This window comes from Pteronotus mesoamericanus, unplaced genomic scaffold (assembly GCF_021234165.1).
Source record: "Pteronotus mesoamericanus isolate MK-2021 breed Mesoamerican mustached bat unplaced genomic scaffold, CSHL_Meso_final scaffold_174, whole genome shotgun sequence".
Taxonomy (NCBI): domain Eukaryota; kingdom Metazoa; phylum Chordata; class Mammalia; order Chiroptera; family Mormoopidae; genus Pteronotus; species Pteronotus mesoamericanus.
In genome coordinates, this window is record NW_026555309.1 from 8,620,322 (window position 1) to 8,632,571 (window position 12,250).

General features: G+C 33.1%; 1 protein-coding gene across 1 annotated transcript in view; it reads right to left on the minus strand.

Moving 5' to 3' along the window:
* ARFGEF1 (ADP ribosylation factor guanine nucleotide exchange factor 1) overlaps window positions 1–12,250 on the minus strand; it is a 104,345-nt gene that overhangs the window by 32,350 nt on the left and 59,745 nt on the right. The window contains exons 15-22 of the mRNA XM_054590231.1: window positions 11,798–11,909; window positions 11,258–11,463; window positions 10,892–10,976; window positions 8,216–8,387; window positions 6,078–6,229; window positions 2,266–2,394; window positions 1,182–1,340; window positions 791–941 (exon numbers count right to left, since the gene is read on the minus strand). Of these exons, the coding sequence (XP_054446206.1) occupies window positions 791–941; window positions 1,182–1,340; window positions 2,266–2,394; window positions 6,078–6,229; window positions 8,216–8,387; window positions 10,892–10,976; window positions 11,258–11,463; window positions 11,798–11,909 (1,166 nt within the window). The remainder of the gene's footprint in view (window positions 1–790; window positions 942–1,181; window positions 1,341–2,265; window positions 2,395–6,077; window positions 6,230–8,215; window positions 8,388–10,891; window positions 10,977–11,257; window positions 11,464–11,797; window positions 11,910–12,250) is intronic.

Consider the following 12,250-nt stretch of genomic DNA (forward strand, 5'->3'; position numbering starts at 1 on the left):
GACTAGAGAATAATCCAGAAACATTAATATATTAGCCATTGTACTAAGTCCATTTATATATACTCTTATTTAATCCTAACAACTCTATAAGTAGATATTACCATTAGTTTGCAAAAGAGGAAACCAAATCTCAAAGAATTAAAGTTCTTTGTACACTGTAAAGAAATATATAGAATTCAAACCCAGAAGCATAGTGTTCAAAGTCAAAGGAAGTCCAAATAAGTCAAAGACAGCCTTAACTTTGCTCCTTCTTGATGGAGCTTTTTCCATTTATGAACAAAAATGCATTGTTTTTGGTTCTTCTGTATCCACTTTTGCTCTTTTCCTTTGTTCTGTTGGGTTAAATCTGGAAGTTTCTGGCCAGATTGACCACATGGGGAACCGTGGAAAAGTTTCCACACTGGCCAAAGAGTTTAGTTAGGTCTGCACAGTACCTTTAAAAAATCTGAATGTGAATGCTTTCTCCAGCTGCCCCAACTATTTATCATCTTAAACAAGCCTTCGCTCCTTTAAGTTATCTACTTATTCTTAAGAGCAGATAACTTTAAACTGTACCTTTCTTATACTTCCAACTCTGAGATTAAGACTAAGGGTCATTTAATGTTGCAAACTATTCCAGGCAAAAAAGACTTAATTCTCTAGAGTCATCTTGCTTTTCCTCATAATGTTAGCCACAGGGCATTTTATCATATCCCTCCAAATACATTTCATTGCTAAAATAAAGTTACTTATACTGAGCAAGTTAAAACAATTTTTGATACTTCATAAAAATAATTTTTAAAATGCTCACCCAGCCCCAGACCCACAAACTCATCAGGAGCCTGATCTTTTGTTCCAGTAAGAGATCCTTCTCTGCCTCTCACTGTTCCAGAAATGTATCGAGGTTTCACTCCAGTTCCTATAAGCTGTGCAAGCTCCAACTGACTGATGCACTTCAGAATCTTAATTTTAAAAAAAGAAAAAAAATTAATTCCATGTTAAAAATGCTTGCAAAAATATTTAAATGTATGCAGCAATGATTTAAACATAGGCTATATTATAAATCATTACAAAAAGCTAAATGTACTTATCCTGAATGTACTAATTTTCTCCCCAAACACAACATGTCAGTGATAGAACTTTTAGAATTAGCTGATTTTATAAACCAAATTGAAAGTTGAAAATAAAGAAAGTGCTTATACCTCATGCCATGAATTTCCTAAATAATTTCCATCTGTATGAGCCACTGTGATAAGTGTTTTAATTGTGTCAATGTTCTTCTGCTTCATTTCGGTAATACCAGAACTCACTGTAAGTAAGGTAAATCTTGCTAGTGCCTGCACATACGCATCTCTTTCCAGCTATAAAAAAGAGAAAAGTATACTTTACATGGCTGTAAACACAACAGAGTGATCCTTAACCCCAAACGACAAACTATTCACTTGTGTAGTAAATTTTTAACTGGCAAGTCATGAGTTACATACCTTTAAAAAGTTTTTTAAATTCTAAGATAAATGAAGCAGAAAATAATGGATTTTTCTAAAAACCAAATTGGAAGGTATCAAACTGAGATTTTATTAATAACAAATACATTCATGTAGTAAAAAACATTCATTGAGTACTTCTGTTTCAAGTACAGAAAACTGATTTATAAATTTGCTCTTTTTTACCATAGCAAGGCTGTGCTTTTTAATCCTAACATTCATGATCAAATGTGAAATGGGTTTTAAAAAAAGAAAGCAAACTTTGGCTAAATTATCATACAAAGCACATAAATTACTAGAAGAGGCTGTTTTCATGAAAATTATGCACTACATACTTGGTTCTCTTAAAGATAACTTGGTTCTTAGGGTTATGTGATATACACAACTACAGGGTGGGGTAAAAATAGGTTTACAGTTGTGAGTACGTGAAACACAATTTATTTTCATATTTTTATTTATACTTGTATTAGTTTCCATACAAACAACTGTAACCCTACTTTTGCCCCACCCTGTATAAAACTTGCAACATATTTAAATAAGATATATGAATTAACATGAAGAAATTTAAAGTCTTGTAAAAAACCTGCAAACTAAACTTATTATGATGAATTTTAGACACATTAGTATGGAACTACCCTGTTTGTCATAGTTTCTCAGAAACTTTAACATTAAGATTCACTTAAACTGCATCATAAACTTTAGTCCTTCTCGTAAGTCAGACATACAAACTAATTTAAACTATAGTAATGGCATAAGTAATTTACGTTTCCAGACTGGCTACAAAGGCAAAATTCTTTGTTACCTGAATGCTGAAAATGCATGCAATTCTGATTGCACATCTTATACCTTCCAGGCAAAGAGAGGCTACTTCTGTATCATCACAGTCTTGTAGACCCACACTGAATGCAGCCAGAAAAGGTGTCCAAGCCAACTAGGAAAATTAAAATTTAAAACATATCATGGACATCAAGTACTAACTAAAAATTATGATAAGACAACATTAATATTTCTCAAGGCTTTCTCAAGACAATAAATGATTTGAGGAAGTCCTGAAAAAAAAAAAACAAAACACCACTCAATGAGTTTATCAGCATAGCTATTTGAAAAGCTTTCTTAGAGGAAAGGAAAAAACTGTGTAGTACAGCTTGGGCTTAAATAAATGTAAGAACAAGATTATAAATTCAGTAGAAGGCCCTAGGCATATTTTAAGCATTTATAAATTATTCACATTAATAAAAAATAGGATATTCAATATTCATAAATATTAGTTTTACTCTTGACTTGAGAACTCATTTTCTCTACAAGCTTTGTCCCTTGCAATATCATGGATGTTTTCCTTCCAAGAAAATCCTTTAGCCATTTTCTACTTGCAACAATCATATTATTTTCTGTACTTTAAGGCTGCTCCCTGGACATCACTTAGCCGCTACTACTACTACTACTACTACTACTACTACTACTATTTTAGACAAGTATTTTACAATGAGACATTGGTGATATCTCTCATTCTTAGTTGGCAATACTTTAAAAATAAAGTTCAATAAAATATTTCTTCATTACAGATAGTGAAAGCCAACAGACACTAACTTTTACTATGAAAACTGAATACCTAGCCCTGACTGGTGTGGCTCAGTTGGTTGGGAGTCATCCCGCAAAGCAAAAGGTTGCTGGTTTTTTATTTCAGGTCAGGGAACATGCCTGGATTGCGTGCCAGGTCCCCTGCTGGGGCATGTGTGAGAGGTAACTGATTGATGTTCTCTCACACATCAATGTTTCTCTCCCTCTCTCTTTCCTTCCCTTTCCCTCTCTCCAAAACTAAATAAATAAAGTTTTTTAAAAAAACACCAAATACCTAGAGAAACTGTAATGGAAAACAACAACAACAACAACAACAAAAAAGAGCCACTTTCTGATTACTGAAAATCCTAATATCAAAACATATGCATATATTAGTGCATGCATGTGTGTATAACCTTGACATGTCTGATGTGAGAGCATTTGCTTTTAATAAGTAATCATGAAGCAGAACTATATAACCATAAAGCCATACAGATGAAAAAATGTTTACAAGAGTGTGCTATAGAAATGACAACTGAAATGATTAAAATATCTAAAAAGTTTTTAGCACTGCAAAGAAAAACACAAAGCTTTCCTTGTAACACCAGAAAGTTTAGAAGTAAAAGTACATAATCCCTACCAAAGGAGCATAAACCACAGTACCCAACTTACAGGCTTAGCTCTGCCACTTACTTAATCCCTCTGAATCTCCCATTTTTTCCTGTTTAATATCTGAGCTATCACAGCAGAGAGATGCTGTGGGCAGCATATGAAGTGCAGAACTTTTAAAATACAAAATAATACATAAAAATAGTAAGTTATACATTCTAAGTTAAGAAACAGCACATCTACTTGAAACCCTGTATAATATTTTATACGAGAAGTATAAATGGTCCATAAGCCAGTGAAAAAGTGTTTAACGCCATTAGAAATTAAAGACAATTATTTCTCCAATCAAATCACACCAAATAATATCCAGGGGACAGTGAAAATAAATTGCCCACTCATTAACTGTATAAAACCTTCACAGATTACAGTTTGGCAACATGTAGAAAGATGCCTGGTAATGTTTATATCCCTCATAGTATAACCCATTCTAGAAATCTCCCATATATTCCTTTTCCCAGTCAATGCTTATTTACTGAGCACTTATTCCAAGCCAGCAATTGTGCTAGATATTGGGAAAGGTGACCAGAGCAGATATACTCCCTTGACTCATAAAGCTTAAAGTCAAGTAAAGAGATATACTAGATACATATGTTAATATATATATTAAAATAAATAAATGTATAAATACAAATTATTATAAATACAATGAAGAAAAGAATAGTATGTCATGAAAAGGGACCTACTTTGAATTACAGGGGTCAGGGCAGAACTCTGAGAAGGTAACATTTTAAAGTGGAAAGCTCCTCAAGAAAAGGAGAAAAGAGCATTCTAGACACAGGACACAGCTTGTAAGAATGCTCTAAAGAAAGAATAATTTAAGACATTATAGAATCTAAAGAATGCCAGGGGACTGCAGCACAGTAAGAGACAGAAGAATTCTTACAATCAGTTTGGAAAGGCAGGCGAAGCCAGAACCCACAAGGTCTATAGACCCTCTAGGTGTGTTAGTTTCATCATAGTATCATGCAAAGTCAGTCAAGGGCCTTAAAGAAGATGACACTGCATTTTTTTAAAAAAAAGATCACTCTGTAAATGGATTAGAGGAGCACAAAAGTAGACAAAAGGACACATTAGGAGGATGCTACAGTAACAAGAGCGAGAAACGAGCGTGTTTGAAGAGAATAATGGCAATGCTTACAGTATATTTAAATAAACTATACCTAATCCAGATCATAAAAGCCATTGATGAATTTTTAATGATATGGGGAATACTTAAGTGAGAAACAGCAAGATACAAAAATTCTATACATAGTATGATCACAATTGTTTAAAAGAAAAAGTAGTATATTATCATATTAGTACGTTTTTTTCTGACTGCCGAATTACAGCTTGTTTCCTATTCTTTTTATCCCCCTGCCCCTTACTAAAAACATTTAAAAAGCAAAACAAAATAAGCATATAAGATTCAAAACAAAGCAGAAAGCTGTTTTATAAAATTTATTTCATAATAAAGAAAAAGTGTTTTTTATATTTCAACATCATTTTCTGTATTATTCCAAATGACAAGGCAAGTTACACTCCACTATTCCTTCTAACATTACCTCCTTAAACCTCCTCCCATCCTATAATTTTCTATCAACTTTTGGAAATATCATTCTCACACAGTTTCTGAAGTTGGGGTAGAAATGATTTTAAAATTCTATAGCTAAGAGGAACACAGAAATCTTATAGTTACCTTTACCACCCATACATTTCATAGCGAATGTCTGTCTGCATTAGAGCTTCAATTGCGATCTGTAGCCTCCACTGACCATCGTACCACACTTTCTCACAAACTGGAATATGCCTCCCCCATTTTCCCTTCTCAAACAACCAGACTCTTCTCCACGTCCCTACAATCCTTATGCTACACTGCTTACTCATTCTTGAATTTGGAGAAAGGACAGAAAAAAGCAGGAAATGGAAAAGGAATGAGAAATCAAATTTTAAAGAACCAGTGTCATTCTCAGTAGATCAATCTATAAACATAAATAACGCTCTCTGCTATTCCTTACTCTACTTTCTGGGCTCGAGGCAGACTCAAAAGCCTCCTATTAGTTACTGTGCCAAAAGCACTGAAAGAAAGCAAGGGGGTCAAGATCCTTTGGAATTTTAGATAACTCCGAAAGTTTAAATAGAACTCATTTAGAGAAAACCAGAAGGATTAATGATCATTCTCTGAAATCTTTCTATTCTTAAGATCACACACCTATTAATTGCTAATAGTGCATACCTTTTGCCATTCTTTTTAAGAAAAAAATTTGTACTTGTCATGTTCTAAATAACATGGCTTTTGTTTCCAGGTCTACACTAATGGGCTATGTCACTATAGTTCCTTAACTGAAAAATATGCTGAACAAAGTTATATATAAATGTATACTACATCCAGAAGTTACTACTAACTCTTACCTTAAACATGGGTCTCACATGCTCCAAATGTGTTGCACTTGTAAAAGGTGCTTGAACGTGGCTCACGGCTTCCATGAGTGCTTTAGCTGTCTTAGCCATCTGTTCCATTTCTAGGTTATACAGAAGTCTTCTTTGTTTTTCACTGGCTACATCTGAAGCAACAAACTCCATTAGCATTTAAACTAGAAAACATTTAAAAGTGTTATTTTGATGGTTTGCTATAAAATAATAAACATCACCAATTAACACTAATTAAAAATAGGCCTAAGAAGTCAGACATGAATGGTCACATAATGTATGATTTCATTTGTATGAAATATCTAGAGTAGGTAAGTCCATAGGAATAGAAGGCAAACTGGAATAGCCAGTGGCTGAGGGGTGGGAAGGGGAGGAAACCTAGAGAAACTGCTTAATGGAAATAGGATTTTATTTTGGGGTGATGAAATATTCCAGATCCTGATTGAGGTGGTGGTTGCACAACATTATGAATGTACCAAATGCCACTTAACGGTTCACTTCAAAATGGTTAATTTTATATCATATGATTTTCACTCCAAAAATGAAAAATAAAAAAATTCTGAACTAGGGAGTCAGGGAAAAGTGGAAAACCTATGAAGAGGGAACAGAGTAGGTACAAATCAGTCACAATGAAAGTATTAGGGAAACAACAAAAAACTGGAATGATAAAAGAAATAGGAAGAAATAGCATCTTAGTACGACTTGCTAGAAAGGCATCATGTGAGTTAACAAGAAAACAGTGGCCCTGACACTGTAGGATAATTTTAGTATCTAAGACTACCACCACTTCCTTCCCATATCCAGTTTCTCTTTGATTTATTACCACTACATAACAAAATAGGCCAGAGAAAGAGGTATATGAAGATGTAATAATATAGGAATGAGAACAAAAACTCATCAGAGAACTGGCATCTACTTAGGTGTAAAAGTGAACTCTTCATCAATATATTTAATGTTACAAGCAAAAGAACTGAAATTAACACTCCCAAGTAAACTGTTCTTTGGTACTAGACTGCAGTAAAAGTCAAGGATGCCTAGTATAGCATCTAGCTTTGCTACCGTTTGGGTTTTAGGTGTAGAGAGTTAATAGAAGTTTTTACATTACACTCGGCACATAGATTCTATAAGTCTAAGTTTCCTAACCTCTGCACTTCAGTTTCCTCATCTATAAAAATGAGGGAGAACTTACTAAAATTCTTTAGGATCATTTCCTGTATTATTCCAAAAGGTAAGGCCAGTTATGCTCCACTCTTCCTTTTAATATCATCTCCTTAGCCCCCAACTCTCATAATTCTTTAGCAGCTTCTAGAAATACATACAACACATAGGCTTTTTTGCTTGTCTCCTGTCAACAGAATTTTGCTACTGTAATTTGTTAAGTAAAGCCTGAGAGTTCATTTCCAAGTGGAAGTGCTCAGAAAGGAAGGGTCCTTCATTCCATATTACTGTCATATTCTTAAGCCATGACCCTTGGCCTCATTCCTCTAGTCAGATTCAAAATCTAATTTAATCACCATTGTCTACATGTATAGAAAGTCTACAATGGAGCCAGGCCCACAGCCGGCTACTAATGCTGGTTAGATCTAGGAACTCTACAGTGATACAATTTGCAGTGCATCTGAAGTAGTGATTTCCTATTCCACAAGCTACCCCACAATCCTAAGCCTTCCCCATCCCCCTTAATCACCCCTACTTCCAACTTCTGTTTATCTATACTGATATATAATCTATAATGATATATGAAGAGATACCCTCATATAAATATGTTGTTGCTTGTAGATGATAAGGAGGCAGAAACAGAAACTAAGATTTGAAGTCTGACTATTGGGGTTGCTCAACCATCTCTCTCTGACCTCCAAATCTGTGCCAAGATGAACTGCTAATGGGCAAGTACATATTAAACACAGGCTAATCCATGCATATTATGTAGCATTTTCCATTAATCATTGGTCAGAACTAACTTTCTTCAGCATGTGAGAAAAAAACACAATCATATCAGCAAATGCTTTATAATACTTCTCATTAGACTAACTGATACTCTAACCCAAGGGAAACACTCTTTTAAGAACCCCTGTTTTTTTGTCCTAAACAATCAGGATTTGATTGATTTGAATGCTTACTTTGTTTACTTGATTTTGTAGGGATTGTTAGTTCTTTTGTTTCTTTCATTGATATCTTTTTTCCAGCTATTTCATTGTAGATGGCAGATAAATATTCTTCAGGAAGGTCTTTACTGTCATTGATACCTCTATTCATCTTAATGTACTGTTCCTTTGTCATTTTATTTTTAACCTAGAAATGAAAAGCCATTACAATTCCTAAAAATTAACATAAAAATTCACTAGTATTTTAAGAATTTAAATATTCATATAAGAGAATTTAAAAATACTTTGAGGACAAGAAGTGAAAAATACTCAACAGAACATACACTAAGACAAAAAAAAACTCATAAAAAATGACAGCAATGTAGAAAAGACCCATCCTGGCATATACTAATTCACCTTGCTCTACTATGCACATGAAGCCAGTTGTTACTAAAGAAGAAGATAAAAAAAAAATTGTGTTCTAAATATACCTCAAATTTTAAAAAAATTCATTGATTTGACTACATATAAAAGGTAGTTAACTATAAATATTCTAGGTTAAAAAGAAACATGAATAATTTGCTAAAATTCACCTGTATTTTAACTTTGAAAGCAACTAAGAATGAGGAGGATTCTTTTAAAGTGTTCTTTAGCCCTGTCTGGGTGGTTTGGTTGGTTGGAACGTCATCCTGTGCACCAAAAGGCTGTGGGTTCGATTCCCAGTTAGGGCACATACATAGGTTTTGGGTTTGATCTTCAGTTGGGGTGCATACAGGAGGCAACTTATCGATGTTTCTTTCTCATATGGATGTTTCTCTCTCCTATCAATGTTTCTCTCTCTTTCTCCCTCCCTTTCCTCTTTCTCTAAAACCAATAAACATATTCTCATGTGAGGATTAAAATAAATAAAGTGTTCTTAAAAATGATGTCATTTATTAGTTTGTATGGTCCCTGAAGCATATATCACATGGGGTTATAATTATGGGTTCATTTTCTACTCAGCCACTTAGCTTCATAGGAATTCTCAAGCTGCTCTAGAGCTACAAACCATGCATCAGCACCTGAGGCCAGCCAGCATCTGACAGGGAATCACACGATAATAAGCTACCACTGTCAGGCTGGGAATCCAGGCACAGGTCCTACAGACACTAGTACCATCAGGATAGAACACTGTTCTCAAGATAATGCTCCCTAGCTAATACATGTTCAGAAACTTTTAACAATCTGGATGCTATGAAAAGACATTAAAGGAAGTTTTAATATTTCTTCAAAACAACTTATACAAGAATATACGTGTATATATAGGAAAATATGACACAGATGCACCTAACACTGATAATTCATTAACCAAATTCATAACCAAATTCTTTAAAAATACAACATTATAAAGACAAAGGGAAGTAGTATAAAACATAATTCTACTTTTGGTTTAGACTGAAAAACCAGCCAGAAAACTCTGATAGAAAGATATTCAATGTAGGAGCTTATAAACCCATAAAAAATATTATGCTAGACAATGAAAATCCTGAAAGTGAGCCGCTTTTACTACATTTAATATGTTGTAAGTCAGTTAATATGACAATAAGTAAACTCCTATTTTTTTTTAAAACGTCTATATAAAATCAAGTAGTCCTTGGAAAATGCACAGTTGTTGAATTCTGGTGTTTAAAACTGGGAACAACTCTGTATGTAATCCTCCCATCATACATATTCAGTACATACTTCCCTTATCAAGCTTGCTTTAAACATCTCAAAATAAACACACAAAAAATCCCTATATTGCAAAATTTAATATCAAACTGAACAAGTTTTAATTTTGCCAATACATTTCAGATTAATAATAAGTATATAGTTTATTTCACATCCTAAGAATAATAAATACCATATGCTGCCTATCTCTAAGAAGTCCTAAGAAATCTTTGCAAATAGGTAAATTTATTTTAAAGATATTTTCCTCAAGGATACCAAAGCATGTTTTTGGAAACTAAGTATAAAATACCTAAAATGTTTAAAATAACGGTTTTGCTAGTGGAAATAAAAAAATCAGGTAATATTCCTTAATATCTGAGAAGGAATTATAAATTTTATGAGGAAAATGAAATTTGAACACTTCCCAGACAGCTGATTTTAAAATTATTAATTTTCTGTGTAATGGTATTGGGGTTATGTTTAAATAGATTTCTCTTTCAAAGCTATATAAGAATAACTATAGATGAAATTATGAGATACCTGGGATCTGTTTCAAAGTGACCTGTGAGGGAGAGGGGTATATAAATGGAAAAAAATTGGCCATAAATTGGTAACTGTGGAAGCTGGGTGATAGCACAGGAAGGATCACTATGCTAATCACTCTAAGGTTTAAATTTGAAATGTAAAAAAAAAAAAAAAAAAAGGTTTATATAGTATTTTTCATGTTGCAGTCAGTATAGGCAGAAAAACTATACTCTTAGACTGAAATTTACTTTAAGCTTTATATAGCTGTTAATCACAAGAAAGACCAATAGAAATTTCTTTTACAGCTGTCTAAAAGTCTAATTACAATTACTGCCAGAAACTGTGTTTGTAATATGTATACTACACCAAGTTAAACCAATTACCAAATTGGGGTATTTAATTAAATAAGATTAAAATTTTAACTATGATTTATTAAATTCAAAAGAACTTTTTTAATTTGTACTATTTATTATAAAACTGGCTTCGAGGAAAACATACCTGTGGACTGTGAAGATCTGTGGTCAGCATGATAATTGAGTAAGCCAAAACATAGGCAGTGTCTGCACTAGCAAAAAGGGTTTGTCTGGAAAAATAAATGTATCATGTTATAAACTTACTGTTTTAAAGTTTCATTTAAGTTAGTCACCACAAACCCAAAGTATTTTTAATTTTCTTTATGAGGATTTATATTGTAGCTCAAATGACAATTTTTTTTTTTCCCAATGGAACTATCTTATTACCTACAGGTCACAGTCAATCTGAGCTTCCTGGGGGCAGAAGACTATGAATCTCCTGATGTTCCCTAGCAAAGTGTCTTGGACATAGTTGGCAACCAATGAGTACTTGAATTTGAATCTTGCTTACCCTTGGTTGCATTCTAGGTATCTTGCAGCAAATTTTTCCATCAATCGATCAATTTTCTGAGCTTCCCCTGGAAGACGGAATCCTTCTAGAAACATGCGAAGAGCTGAGACAAAGTCCTTTCCTGAAAAGTCATGTTGGTCCACATATGCATACATGACTTCTTTGTTAAATTTATCATTATCTCCCAGGAACTCACCCACTTGAGTCTAAAGAACAAATGACAGAAATTGATATCCTAATGGAAAGTTATATTTGCCATACAGCCATTTAAAAAGCAGAAAATCTGTAAGATCCACAGTTTTTTACTATAGGCTTAACTATTTTAAACATAAAGCTAAAAGTTAAACACACTGAATGTGCTTGTAAGAAAAAACCCGGATATTTTTGAGTTAAAAAAATTAAAAAGCAAAATTAAGAATACCTAAGGTTATTCTTTAACTTACACACTTAAGTCATTTTAAAGGGGATACTATATAGCATTATTAACTTAAAAAGGAATTTTATAGAGAAGGTTAAAATGAACTAAAATGGTACTCTTACAGAGTCTAATCTTTCCTCTTGATGTAAGAATTGGGCGATATCTTCAGGTGTAGTGCCAAGCATCCCTTGTTCTTGGAGGTACTGTATTCCTCTCTTTGGTTTCTTATTAAATCTAGATGATGTTAAAGTTAATAGAAACATTAGAAATTGAAAACCATTTATATTTCCTGAAAAGATATTAGTAAATTTTCTAAAAGCACTTAGAAAATAGAAACTCACTTAACATAGTCAATGTATTAAAGTATAAAATATTATACTATGCAAAGTTTATTTTTCTTTTTAGAAGAAAAGTCTCAAATGAAAGGGCATCTTTATCACTCATACAGATCATTTTCAGACTATGTGAGAAAATGTTATATAGTAGATGAACTTTGAATAACGATATGAATACTTTAACTCTCTTATACTTTTAATATACATATTCTCAATGCTCTAGTAATGATGGCTTATTTT